Source organism: Platalea leucorodia, assembly GCF_965183815.1.
Source record: "Platalea leucorodia genome assembly, chromosome: 1".
Lineage (NCBI taxonomy): Eukaryota > Metazoa > Chordata > Aves > Pelecaniformes > Threskiornithidae > Platalea > Platalea leucorodia.
Genome location: NC_138823.1, coordinates 1,215,347 through 1,228,983, shown reverse-complemented (window position 1 = coordinate 1,228,983; position 13,637 = coordinate 1,215,347). Strand labels below are relative to the sequence as shown.

Here is a 13,637-nt window from a genome sequence, read left to right as displayed (position 1 = left end):
AACACGCAGCCTCCTTTCTCCCACCTACAGCCTTACAAGCAAGAGGGGCACCAAGGCAACCACAGAGCAGAGCCAACGGGAAAGGCCAGGCCTAAAATCGGGCTTAGCAACCTGGCAGCAAGGCAAGGACTGACCCAGTGCTATGGAAGGGGCAGCCCTTCACGCCTGGCACAGCTGCAAAGCCCAGACCAGCTCATTAAGGACACAAGGAAATGGGGCCCCCTCTTCACAACACACCCACCACACCACACCAGTGACATGGGTGACCTCACTGACGACACCCCACGCCTCCTATCCTTTAGACGTGTCCACTGCCCATCCTGACACGCACCATAAATACCAAGCCTTTGGCCTCTAATGCTCACAGTTCAAAGCTGCCGCCAGGGTCAGTTGGACACGGCCTCAAGAGGAGGACATGAAATTGGACAATTGCGGGAAGGAAAACACACCCCACCTCATTACTTACATGGCTCTGGCATGCAACAGCTGCTTGCTGCAAAATGCTGTCATGCGCAAAGGCTGTCCCGCCCCTCGCACACCAGCATAAAAGCCAGCCCAGCACCTCTCTCCCTCACACACTTCTCCTGACGCCTTCTCCTCCGCGCTCAACAAGGTGAGCCTCAACCCCCTTCCCCTCCTTCTCCTGACCCACCTGGCCCCTCTCTTCCACCACGCTCTGACCCCAGCCTCAGCAGCGCTGACGCCTCCCCACCCCCACGCTCCCCACAGCCCCACACCAGGCCTCCCCGCTCCCTCGCCCTCCTGCAACACCGCCCCTCGCACCCCCACGCCCCTCCGCCTGCTCAACACCCTCTCTTCCAGGGCCCCTCCACACCACACCCATGGCCTGCTACGACCTCTGCCGCCCCTGCGGACCCACCCCGCTGGCTAACAGCTGCAACGAGCCCTGTGTCAGGCAGTGCGAGGACTCCCGCGTCGTCATCCAGCCTCCCGCCGTGCTGGTCACCCTGCCAGGACCCATCCTCAGCTCCTTCCCCCAGAACACCGCCGTCGGATCCTCCGCATCGGCTGCCGTGGGCAACGTCCTCAGCTCCCAGGGAGTGCCCGTCTCTGGGGGCTTTGGCCTTGGCTACGGCTTCGGAGGCCTGGGCTGCTTCAGCGGCAGAAGAGGCTGCTACCCCTGCTAAGGGCCCTCCCCACCACCCCTGACAACAACCACCCACGCTCTAGAAGCCACAGCATGGATTGAGGACGCACCTCCCGGCCGCTGCTGGCACGTGCACCTGCCGTCCATGGCTCCTCCTCTCAAGGCACCAAGCAAGGAAGCAGGGAAGGGGCCAGCCTGGGCTGCCTGCAAACATGGCCCTTGTAACTCCTCTTCGTCTCCCTCTTCCTTCCTTGCATCTCCCCTTCTGCTACGCCCACTACTCTCTGCTGCAATCGCTGTCTGACAAGCCAAAGATGATCAACGAACCTCTGGTGGGCTGCTCCCACTGCAGGGAAGAAAGATCTCGGTGCTCTGGCAAAATCAACTGGAAGCAAAGGACCTTGGCTGATGGTCGCCCACATTGCACCTCAGACCGGCTCCCTTCCACTTGCTGCTCCTGCGTTTTCACTCTGTTTTTCTCTCAATAAACATCTCCCTGCATCCCAGCCTGACATGCCTCCTCTTCCTTTCTTCTCCCAACCTCACTCAGCACCAAGCCAGGGCTCAACAGGACAGCGGGGTGGGTCAAAAAGGGGCTACCAGAGCTCTCGTCACAAGTATGGCCCCAGCAACACCACCCACTGGCACCCAGAGGGCTTCCAAGCCATCACACAAACCCTTCACTTGCCCAAAGAAAGCCTTGCATACGTTAATGCACTTCTACCCATGCCTCTGATGCAAGCTCCCCATGGCAGCACACACTTGACCAACTCTCTTCCCCAGCACAACTCTCTGCCCATCACAGCAAGCAGAATCACAGCAAACAGAATCAGTGAGTGTGCAAGGAATCTCTGGAGATTGGCTACTTCAACCCAACCTGCTCAAGCAGGGTCAGCTCGAGCAGGCTGTCCACGACCATGACCAGTCAGGGTTTCAATAAAGCCAGGGATGGAGACTCCAAGATTTCTCTGCACAGACGGTTCCACTCTTTGACCACCCTCACGCTGAAAAAGCCTTGCCTTCCCTTCCAAGGAAATGGCACGTCTTCTCTGCTTTCTCCATCCACCCTTCCCCTGGCCATGGCTACCCATGAGAAGAGCCTGACTCCCCTGGCCTCTTTCCCTCCTATCTCGGATTTACAAACATTGATGACCTCTCCCCTGTGCAGCCTTGCCTCCTGCCTAAAAACCCTCCCAGCTCTCTCAGCTTCTCCTCATAGGAAGGATGCTCCAGTCCCCTCAGCATCTTGGTGGCCCTGCACAGCACTCACTCCACTAAGGCCATGTCCTTCTTCCACTGGGGAGCCCTCAGCTGGACACAGCACTCCACACGGGGCCTCACCAGCACAGAAGACAGAGCAAGATCGCCTCCCCCGACCCGCTGGCAATGCTCGACCCAACGCTGCCGTGGAGATTCCTGGTCTCTTTTGCCACAAGGCTGCATTGCTGCCTCGGAGTCAGCTTATCCCCCATAAGAACCTCAAAGTCAAACAACAGTGGCTCCAGACACCCACAGAGCACACCCAGCGGGAAAGGCCAGGCCTGAGGACAGGCTTAGTGATCAGGAAGCAAAGCAGCAACGCCCTGGAAGCCATGGCATGGATTGAGGACGCACCTTCCAGCCGTTGCAGGCACGTGCACCTGCCGTGCACAGCTCCTCCTCTCAAGGCCCCAAGCAAGGAGCAGGGAAGGGGCCAGCCCGGGCTGCCTGCAAACATGGCCCGTGTACCTCCTCCTCTTCTCCCTCTTCCTTCTTGGCTCTGCCTCGTCTCCGACGCCCACTGCTCTCTGCTGCAACTACGTTCTCACAAGCCAGAGACCACGGGGGACCTCCAGTGTGCCGCTCCCACTGCAGGAAAGGAAGATCTTGAGGCTCTGGCTAGAGCTATCTCACACAAGGCACCACGGCTGATGGTCACCCCACTTGCACCTCAGAGCAGCTCCCTTCCACTTGCTGCTCCTGCCTTTTCTCTCTTTTTCCTCTCAATAAAGTGCTTCTCCATCCCAGCCTGAAGATGCCTCCACTTCCTTTCTTCTCCCAACGCTCTTCCAGCCTCACTCAGCATCAAGCCAGGGCTCAACAGGCCAGCGGGGTGGGTGGAAAGGGGCTGCAAGACCTCTCTTAGCAAGTATGGCCCCAGCAACAACAACAACACAGACCAGCACATGGGGACATCAAGCCCGTGACACAAGACGAAAACTTACTCAAACAAAGGCTTGGACACGCTAATGCGCTTCTGCCCATGTCTCTGACGCCAGCTTCCCTTGGCAGCACACACTTAGAAGCATCGATTTATTTAGGTTGGAAAAGACCCTTAACATCATTGAGTGCAACCATTAACCAACACTGCCAAGTCCACCACAAAACCACGTCCCTGAGCACCACATTACACGTGTTGTAGATACCTCTCAGGATGGGGACACAACCACTTCCCTGTTCCAGTGCTTGATAACCCTTTCTGTGAAGAAATTATTTCTAATACCCAATCTAAACCTCCCCTGGCACATCTTGAAGGCCATTTCCTCTTCTATCACTTATTACTAGGGATGAGAGAACGACACCCACCTCGTTACATCATCCTTTCAGGGGGTTGTAGAGAGCGAGGTCATCCTTCAGCCTTCTTTTTCTGCAAATTAAAATCCCCAGTTCCCTCAGCCTCTCCACAGATCCTTCACCAGCTGCCCTGCTCTTCTCTGCACAAATTATGCCACAGCCCAGCCTGCAAACGTGCCGACCACAGCTAAGGGGAGCGCTACAGAGGGGCCAACACAAGCCTTTGGGGAGCCTGCCAGGGCTCCCGAACTCTGAACCAGGGCTACCAGGACAAGAGCGTGCCCTCAAAAGCAGCCCTCCTCTGCCTGCTTGCACTGCCACCCCCAGGGACAGCACCAAGGGGGCACAAGCCCAAACACGCAGCCTCCTTTCTCCCACCTACAGCCTTACAAGCAAGAGGGGCACCAAGGCAACCACAGAGCAGAGCCAACGGGAAAGGCCAGGCCTAAAATCGGGCTTAGCAACCTGGCAGCAAGGCAAGGACTGACCCAGTGCTATGGAAGGGGCAGCCCTTCACGCCTGGCACAGCTGCAAAGCCCAGACCAGCTCATTAAGGACACAAGGAAATGGGGCCCCCTCTTCACAACACACCCACCACACCACACCAGTGACATGGGTGACCTCACTGACGACACCCCACGCCTCCTATCCTTTAGACGTGTCCACTGCCCATCCTGACACGCACCATCAACACCAAGCCTTTGGCCTCTAATGCTCACAGTTCAAAGCTGCCGCCAGGGTCAGTTGGACACGGCCTCAAGAGGAGGACATGAAATTGGACAATTGCGGGAAGGAAAACACACCCCACCTCATTACTTACATGGCTCTGGCATGCAACAGCTGCTTGCTGCAAAATGCTGTCATGCGCAAAGGCTGTCCCGCCCCTCGCACACCAGCATAAAAGCCAGCCCAGCACCTCTCTCCCTCACACACTTCTCCTGACGCCTTCTCCTCCGCGCTCAACAAGGTGAGCCTCAACCCCCTTCCCCTCCTTCTCCTGACCCACCTGGCCCCTCTCTTCCACCACGCTCTGACCCCAGCCTCAGCAGCGCTGACGCCTCCCCACCCCCACGCTCCCCACAGCCCCACACCAGGCCTCCCCGCTCCCTCGCCCTCCTGCAACACCGCCCCTCGCACCCCCACGCCCCTCCGCCTGCTCAACACCCTCTCTTCCAGGGCCCCTCCACACCACACCCATGGCCTGCTACGACCTCTGCCGCCCCTGCGGACCCACCCCGCTGGCTAACAGCTGCAACGAGCCCTGTGTCAGGCAGTGCGAGGACTCCCGCGTCGTCATCCAGCCTCCCGCCGTGCTGGTCACCCTGCCAGGACCCATCCTCAGCTCCTTCCCCCAGAACACCGCCGTCGGATCCTCCGCATCGGCTGCCGTGGGCAACGTCCTCAGCTCCCAGGGAGTGCCCGTCTCTGGGGGCTTTGGCCTTGGCTACGGCTTCGGAGGCCTGGGCTGCTTCAGCGGCAGAAGAGGCTGCTACCCCTGCTAAGGGCCCTCACCACCACCCCTGACAACAACCACCCACGCTCTAGAAGCCACAGCATGGATTGAGGACGCACCTCCCGGCCGCTGCTGGCACGTGCACCTGCCGTCCATGGCTCCTCCTCTCAAGGCACCAAGCAAGGAAGCAGGGAAGGGGCCAGCCTGGGCTGCCTGCAAACATGGCCCTTGTAACTCCTCTTCGTCTCCCTCTTCCTTCCTTGCATCTCCCCTTCTGCTACGCCCACTACTCTCTGCTGCAATCGCTGTCTGACAAGCCAAAGATGATCAACGAACCTCTGGTGGGCTGCTCCCACTGCAGGGAAGAAAGATCTCGGTGCTCTGGCAAAATCAACTGGAAGCAAAGGACCTTGGCTGATGGTCGCCCACATTGCACCTCAGACCGGCTCCCTTCCACTTGCTGCTCCTGCGTTTTCACTCTGTTTTTCTCTCAATAAACATCTCCCTGCATCCCAGCCTGACATGCCTCCTCTTCCTTTCTTCTCCCAACCTCACTCAGCACCAAGCCAGGGCTCAACAGGACAGCGGGGTGGGTCAAAAAGGGGCTACCAGAGCTCTCGTCACAAGTATGGCCCCAGCAACACCACCCACTGGCACCCAGAGGGCTTCCAAGCCATCACACAAACCCTTCACTTGCCCAAAGAAAGCCTTGCATACGTTAATGCACTTCTACCCATGCCTCTGATGCAAGCTCCCCATGGCAGCACACACTTGACCAACTCTCTTCCCCAGCACAACTCTCTGCCCATCACAGCAAGCAGAATCACAGCAAACAGAATCAGTGAGTGTGCAAGGAATCTCTGGAGATTGGCTACTTCAACCCAACCTGCTCAAGCAGGGTCAGCTCGAGCAGGCTGTCCACGACCATGACCAGTCAGGGTTTCAATAAAGCCAGGGATGGAGACTCCAAGATTTCTCTGCACAGACGGTTCCACTCTTTGACCACCCTCACGCTGAAAAAGCCTTGCCTTCCCTTCCAAGGAAATGGCACGTCTTCTCTGCTTTCTCCATCCACCCTTCCCCTGGCCATGGCTACCCATGAGAAGAGCCTGACTCCCCTGGCCTCTTTCCCTCCTATCTCGGATTTACAAACATTGATGACCTCTCCCCTGTGCAGCCTTGCCTCCTGCCTAAAAACCCTCCCAGCTCTCTCAGCTTCTCCTCATAGGAAGGATGCTCCAGTCCCCTCAGCATCTTGGTGGCCCTGCACAGCACTCACTCCACTAAGGCCATGTCCTTCTTCCACTGGGGAGCCCTCAGCTGGACACAGCACTCCACACGGGGCCTCACCAGCACAGAAGACAGAGCAAGATCGCCTCCCCCGACCCGCTGGCAATGCTCGACCCAACGCTGCCGTGGAGATTCCTGGTCTCTTTTGCCACAAGGCTGCATTGCTGCCTCGGAGTCAGCTTATCCCCCATAAGAACCTCAAAGTCAAACAACAGTGGCTCCAGACACCCACAGAGCACACCCAGCGGGAAAGGCCAGGCCTGAGGACAGGCTTAGTGATCAGGAAGCAAAGCAGCAACGCCCTGGAAGCCATGGCATGGATTGAGGACGCACCTTCCAGCCGTTGCAGGCACGTGCACCTGCCGTGCACAGCTCCTCCTCTCAAGGCCCCAAGCAAGGAGCAGGGAAGGGGCCAGCCCGGGCTGCCTGCAAACATGGCCCGTGTACCTCCTCCTCTTCTCCCTCTTCCTTCTTGGCACTGCCTCGTCTTCTACGCCCACTGCTCTCTGCTACAACTACGTTCTCACAAGCCAAAGACCACGGGGGACCTCCAGTGTGCTGCTCCCACTGCAGGAAAGGAAGATCTTGAGGCTCTGGCTAGAGCTATCTCACACAAGGGACCACGGCTGATGGTCAGCCTACTTGCACCTCAGACCACCTCCCTTCCACTTGCTGCTCCTGCCTTTTCTCTCTTTTTCCTCTCAATAAAGTGCTTCTCCATCCCAGCCTGAAGATGCCTCCACTTCCTTTCTTCTCCCAACGCTCTTCCAGCCTCACTCAGCATCAAGCCAGGGCTCAACAGTCCAGCGGGAGGGATGGAAAGGGGCTGCAAGACCTCTCTTAGCAAGTATGGCCCCAGCAACAACAACAACACAGCTCCTTTTCCCTCGCGCACCTTTCCAGCCACTCTTCCCCAAGCCTGCAGCGTTACATGGCGTTGTTGTGACCCAAGTGCAGGACCTGGCACTGAGCCTTGTTAAATCTCCTAGAATTGCACTCGGCCCATTGATCCAGCCTCTCCAGATCCCTCTGTAGACCCTTTCTTCCCTCCACCAGATCAACGCTCCCGCCCAGCTTGGCTTCATCTGCAAACTTACTGAGGGTGCACTTGTTCGTCTCGTCCAGATCGTTGATAAAGATATTAAACAGACCTGGCCTCAACACTCAGCCCTGGAGAACACCACTTGTCACCAGCACCAACTGGCTTTATCTCCATTCACCACACTCTTTGGGCCCAGCTATCCGACCAGTTTTTTAACCAGCAAAGAGTACTCCCGTCCGAGCCACGAGCAGCCAGTTTCTCCAGGAGAATGCTGTGGGAAACAGTGTCAAAGGCTTTACTAAAGGCCAGGTAAAAAATATCCAAAGCCTCTCCCTCGTCTACTAAGCACGTCATCTTCTCATAGTAGTTCAGGATAGTCAAGCAGGACCTGCCTTTCATAAACCCGTGCTGGCTGGGCCTCATCACCTGGTTGTCCTGTAACTGCCGAGTGAAGGCACTCAGAATGACCTGCTCCATAACCTTCCCTGGTACCAAGGTCAGTCTGACATGCCTGTAATTCCCCGGATCCTCTTTCTGGCCCTTCATGATGAGCACCACAGTTGCTAACCTCCGGTCAACAGGGACCTCCCCGCTTAGCCAGGACTGATGACAAATGATGGAAAGTGGCTTGGTGAGCCCTTCCGCCAGCGCCCTCGGTACCCTCGGGTGGATCCCATTCGCTCCCATACACCTGTCTGTGGCTAAGTGGTGTAGCAGGTCGCTAACCATTGCCCCTTGCATTATGAGGGCTTCCTTGTACTCCCCGTTGACCAACTTTCTTGCGCAGCACAGCTCTCTGCCCATCACAGCAAGCAGAATCCCAGCAAACAGAAGCAGTGAGCGTGCAAGGAACCTCCGGAGATCGACTAGATCAGGGCCTTTGGGGTCTTCCTTTGGGGTGAGTGCTGAGGGGTGCGGCCATTTAGAATCATAGAATGCTTTGGGATGGAAAGGACCTCTAAAGGTCATCCAGTCCAGCCCCCTTGCAATTGGCAGGGACATCTACAACCAGATCAGGTTGCTCAGAGCCCCATCCAGCCTGGCCTTGAATGTTTCCAAGGATGGGGCATCTCTGGGCAACCTCTCTGGGCAACCCGTTCCAGTGTTTCACTACCCTCACTGTCAAACATTTCTTCCTGATATCTAGTCTGAATCTCCCCTCTTTTAGTTTAAAACCATTCCCCCTTGTCCTATCACTATTGGCCCTGCATGGGGTTGTTGTGACCCAAGTGCAGGACCCGGCAATCAGCCTTGTTGAACCTCATACCATTGGCCTCGGCCCATCAAGCCAGCCTGTGCAGATCCCTCTGTAGAGCCTTTCTGCCCTGCAGCAGATCAACACTTCCACCCAACTTGGTGTCGTCTGCAAACTTGCTGCGGGTGCACTCGATCCTGCTATGTCATTGATGAAGATATTGAACAGCACTGGCCCCAGAATGGACCCCTGAGGGACACCACTTGTCACTGGTCTCCATCTGGACATCGAGCCATTGACCACTACCCTCTGGATGCGATCATCCAGCCAATTCCTTATCCACCAAACAGTCCACCCATCAAATCCATATCCTTCCGATTTAGAGAGAAGGATATTGGGGGGGACCATGTCAAAGGCCTTACAGAACTCCAGAGAGATGACATCCGTAGCTCTTCCCTCATCCACTGATGTAGTAACTCCATCACAGAAAGCCACTAGGTTGGTCAGGCAGGACTTGCCTTGGTGAAGCCGTGCTGGCTGTTTTGAATCACCTCCCTGTCCTCCATGTGCCTTAGCGTAGCTTCTAAGAGGATCTGTTCAACCCAACTTGCTCAAGCAGGGTCAGCTCGAGCAGGCTGTCCACGACCATGGCCACTCGGGTTGTCAGTATCTCCAAGGATGGAGACTCCAACACCTCTCTGCACAACTGGTTCCACTACTTGACCACCCTCATGATGAAAAAGCCTTGCCTGCTCTTCCAAGGAAATGGCTCGTCTTCTCTGCTTTTATTGATGACATCTTCCACGCACGGCCTTGCCTCCTGCCTGAAAAACCTCCCAGCTCTCTCAGCTTCTCCTCATAGGAAGGATGCTCCAGTCCCCTCAACATCTTGGTGGCCCTGCATGGCCCTCACTCCACCAAGGTCATGTCCTTCTTCCACTGGGGAGCCCTCAGCTGGACACAGGACTCCACACGGGGCCTCACCAGCGCTAAAAAGAGAGCGAGATCACCTCCCCCGACCTCATGGCAATGCTCTTCTTAACGCCGCCCTGGAGAACCTTGGCCTCGTTTGCCACAAGGGTGCATGGCTGCCTCGCAGTCAGCTTGTCCTCCACAAGAACCACAAATTCAAACAAGAGGGGCACCAGACACTCACAGAGCACACCCAACAGGAAAGGCCAGGCCTAAAAACGGGCTTAGCAACCTGGCAGCACAGCGGGCAGGGACAAAACACGATGCAAGGCGCAGCGCCGTACGCCCGGCACACCTCCAAAGCCCAGACCAGCCTGCCAGGGCTGCGAGGAAATGGGGACCCCTCTTCACAACGCACCCGCAAACCACACCACACCAGTGCCACGCGATGACCTCACTGATGACACCCCACCTCTCCTAGGCTTTGGTCGCGTCCTCTGCCCGTCCTGACACACACCATCAACACCAAGCCTTTGGCCTCTAATACTCTCACTTAAAAGCTGCCGCCAGGGTCAGATGGACACGGCCTCAAGAGGAGGACATGAAAAGGGAGCGTTGCGGGAAGGAAAACACACCCCACCTCATTACTTACATGGCTCTGGCATGCAACAGCTGCTTGCTGCAAAATGCTGTCATGCGCAAAGGCTGTCCCGCCCCTCGCACACCACCATAAAAGCCGGCTCAGCGCCTCTCTCCCTCACACACTTCTCCTGACGCCTTCTCCTCCGCACTCAACAAGGTGAGCCTCAGCCCCCTTACCCTCCTTCTCCTGACCCACCTGGCCCCTCTCTTCCACCACGCTCTGACCCCAGCCTCAGCAGCGCTGACGCCTCCCCACCCCCACGCTCCCCACTGCCCCACACCAGGCCTCCCCGCTCCCTCGCCCTCCTGCAACACCGCCCCTCGCACCCCCACGCCCCTCCGCCTGCTCAACACCCTCTCTTCCAGGGCCCCTCCACACCACACCCATGGCCTGCTACGACCTCTGCCGCCCCTGCGGACCCACCCCGCTGGCTAACAGCTGCAACGAGCCCTGTGTCAGGCAGTGCGAGGACTCCCGCGTCGTCATCCAGCCTCCCGCCGTGCTGGTCACCCTGCCAGGACCCATCCTCAGCTCCTTCCCCCAGAACACCGCCGTCGGATCCTCCGCATCGGCTGCCGTGGGCAACGTCCTCAGCTCCCAGGGAGTGCCCGTCTCCGGGGGCTTTGGCCTCGGCTACGGCTCTGGCTTTGGAGGCCTGGGCTGCTTCAGCGGCACAAGAGGCTGCTACCCCTGCTAAGGGCCCTCACCACCACCCCTGACAACAACCACCCACTCCCTGGAAGCCACGGCATGGATTGAGGATGAACCTCCTGGCCGCTGCTGGCACGTGCACCTGCCATCGACGGCTCCTCCTCTCAAGGCACCAAGAAAGGAAGCAGGGAAAGGGCCAGCCTGGGCTGCCTGCAAACATGGCCCGTGTACCTCTGCCTCTTCTCCCTCTTCCTTCTTGGCACTGTCTCTTCTGCTACGTCCACTGCTCTCTGCTGCAACTACGTTCTCACAAGCCAAAGACCACCAGGAGCCTCCGGTGGGCTGCTGTCACCGTAGGGAAGGAAGATATTGCTGCTCTGGCAAAATCAACTGCAAGCAAAGGACCTCGGCTGATGGTCAGCAAAATCAACTGCAAGCCAAGGACCTCGGCTGATGGTCAGCCTACTTGCACCTCAGACCACCTCCCTTCCACTTGCTGCTCCTGCCTTTTCTCTCTTTTTCCTCTCAATAAAGTGCTTCTGCAGCCCAGCCTGAAGATGCCTCCACTTCCTTTCTTCTCCCAACGCTCTTCCAACCTCACCCAGCACAAAGCCAGGGCTCAACAGGCCAGCGGGAGGGATGGAAAGGGGCTGCAAGACCTCTCTTAGGAACTATGTCCCCAGCAACAACAACAACATAGACCGGCACATCTAAAGCTCCCCTAGCACAATTTGAGCTCATTTCCTCTTGTCCCATCACTTGTTACTTGGGAGAAGAGACCGACCCCCACCTCGCTACAGCCTCCTTTCAGGCCGTTGTAGAGAGCGACAAGGTCTCCCCTCAGCCTCCTCTTCGCCAAACTAAAGAACCCCCAGCTCCCTCAGCTGCTCCTCACCAGACTTGTGCTCCAGACCCTCCAGCAGCTTCGTTGCCCTTCTTTGGACACCCTCCAGCACCTCAGTGTCTTTCTTGTAGTCAGGGGCCCAACACTCAACACTGTATTCAAGGTGCAGCCTCACCAGTGCCAAGTTGAGGGGGACGATCACCTCCCTGGTCCTGCTGGCCACGCTATTTCTGACACAAGCCACGATGCCATTGGCCTTCTTGGCCACCTGGGCACACTGCCGGCTCATAAGCAACCGGGTATCAAGCAACACCCCCAGCTCCTTTTCCCTCGCGCACCTTTCCAGCCGCTCTTCCCCAAGCCTGCAGCGTTACATGGCGTTGTTGTGACCCAAGTGCAGGACCTGGCACTGAGCCTTGTTAAATCTCCTAGAATTGCACTTGGCCCATTGATCCAGCCTCTCCAGATCCCTCTGTAGACCCTTTCTTCCCTCCACCAGATCAACGCTCCCGCCCAGCTTGGCTTCATCTGCAAACTTACTGAGGGTGCACTTGTTCGTCTCGTCCAGATCGTTGATAAAGATATTAAACAGACCTGGCCTCAACACTCAGCCCTGGAGAACACCACTTGTCACCAGCACCAACTGGCTTTATCTCCATTCACCACACTCTTTGGGCCCAGCTATCCGACCAGTTTTTTAACCAGCAAAGAGTACTCCCGTCCGAGCCACGAGCAGCCAGTTTCTCCAGGAGAATGCTGTGGGAAACAGTGTCAAAGGCTTTACTAAAGGCCAGGTAAAAAACATCCAAAGCCTCTCCCTCGTCTACTAAGCACGTCATCTTCTCATAGTAGTTCAGGATAGTCAAGCAGGACCTGCCTTTCATAAACCCGTGCTGGCTGGGCCTCATCACCTGGTTGTCCTGTAACTGCCGAGTGAAGGCACTCAGAATGACCTGCTCCATAACCTTCCCTGGTACCAAGGTCAGTCTGACATGCCTGTAATTCCCCGGATCCTCTTTCTGGCCCTTCATGATGAGCACCACAGTTGCTAACCTCCGGTCAAGAGGGACCTCCCCGCTTAGCCAGGACTGATGACAAATGATGGAAAGTGGCTTGGTGAGCCCTTCCACCAGCGCCCTCGGTACCCTCGGGTGGATCCCATTCGCTCCCATACACCTGTCTGTGGCTAAGTGGTGTAGCAGGTCGCTAACCACTGCCCCTTGCATTATGAGGGCTTCCTTGTACTCCCCGTTGACCAACTTTCTTGCGCAGCACAGCTCTCTGCCCATCACAGCAAGCAGAATCCCAGCAAACAGAAGCAGTGAGCGTGCAAGGAACCTCCGGAGATCGACTAGATCAGGGCCTTTGGGGTCTTCCTTTGGGGTGAGTGCTGAGGGGTGCGGCCATTTAGAATCATAGAATGCTTTGGGATGGAAAGGACCTCTAAAGGTCATCCAGTCCAGCCCCCTTGCAATTGGCAGGGACATCTACAACCAGATCAGGTTGCTCAGAGCCCCATCCAGCCTGGCCTTGAATGTTTCCAAGGATGGGGCATCTCTGGGCAACCTCTCTGGGCAACCCGTTCCAGTGTTTCACTACCCTCACTGTCAAACATTTCTTCCTGATATCTAGTCTGAATCTCCCCTCTTTTAGTTTAAAACCATTCCCCCTTGTCCTATCACTATTGGCCCTGCATGGGGTTGTTGTGACCCAAGTGCAGGACCCGGCAATCAGCCTTATTGAACCTCATACCATTGGCCTCGGCCCATCAAGCCAGCCTGTGCAGATCCCTCTGTAGAGCCTTTCTGCCCTGCAGCAGATCAACACTTCCACCCAACTTGGTGTCATCTGCAAACTTGCTGCGGGTGCACTCGATCCTGCTATGTCATTGATGAAGATATTGAACAGCACTGGCCCCAGAATGGACCCCTGAGGGACACCACTTG

General features: G+C 56.9%; 3 protein-coding genes across 3 annotated transcripts; all 3 read left to right on the top strand.

Annotated features, from left to right (window-relative positions):
• Positions 1–842: 842 nt before the first annotated feature.
• LOC309591180 (feather keratin-like) lies at positions 843–1,148 on the top strand (the record flags this gene model as incomplete). Its single annotated transcript, XM_082313182.1, has 1 exon — positions 843–1,148. The coding sequence occupies one exon, from the start codon at positions 843–845 to the stop codon at positions 1,146–1,148; it is 306 nt and encodes a 101-aa protein (XP_082169308.1).
• Positions 1,149–4,857: 3,709 nt separating this feature from the next.
• Positions 4,858–5,163, top strand: LOC309590265 (feather keratin-like; the record flags this gene model as incomplete). Its single annotated transcript, XM_082311376.1, has 1 exon — positions 4,858–5,163. One exon carries the CDS (start codon positions 4,858–4,860, stop codon positions 5,161–5,163), a length of 306 nt encoding a protein of 101 aa, XP_082167502.1.
• Positions 5,164–10,581: 5,418 nt separating this feature from the next.
• Positions 10,582–10,893, top strand: LOC309600156 (feather keratin-like; the record flags this gene model as incomplete). The annotated part of the gene is made up of 1 exon (XM_082332230.1): positions 10,582–10,893. One exon carries the CDS (start codon positions 10,582–10,584, stop codon positions 10,891–10,893), a length of 312 nt encoding a protein of 103 aa, XP_082188356.1.
• Between the last annotated feature and the right edge of the window lie 2,744 nt (positions 10,894–13,637).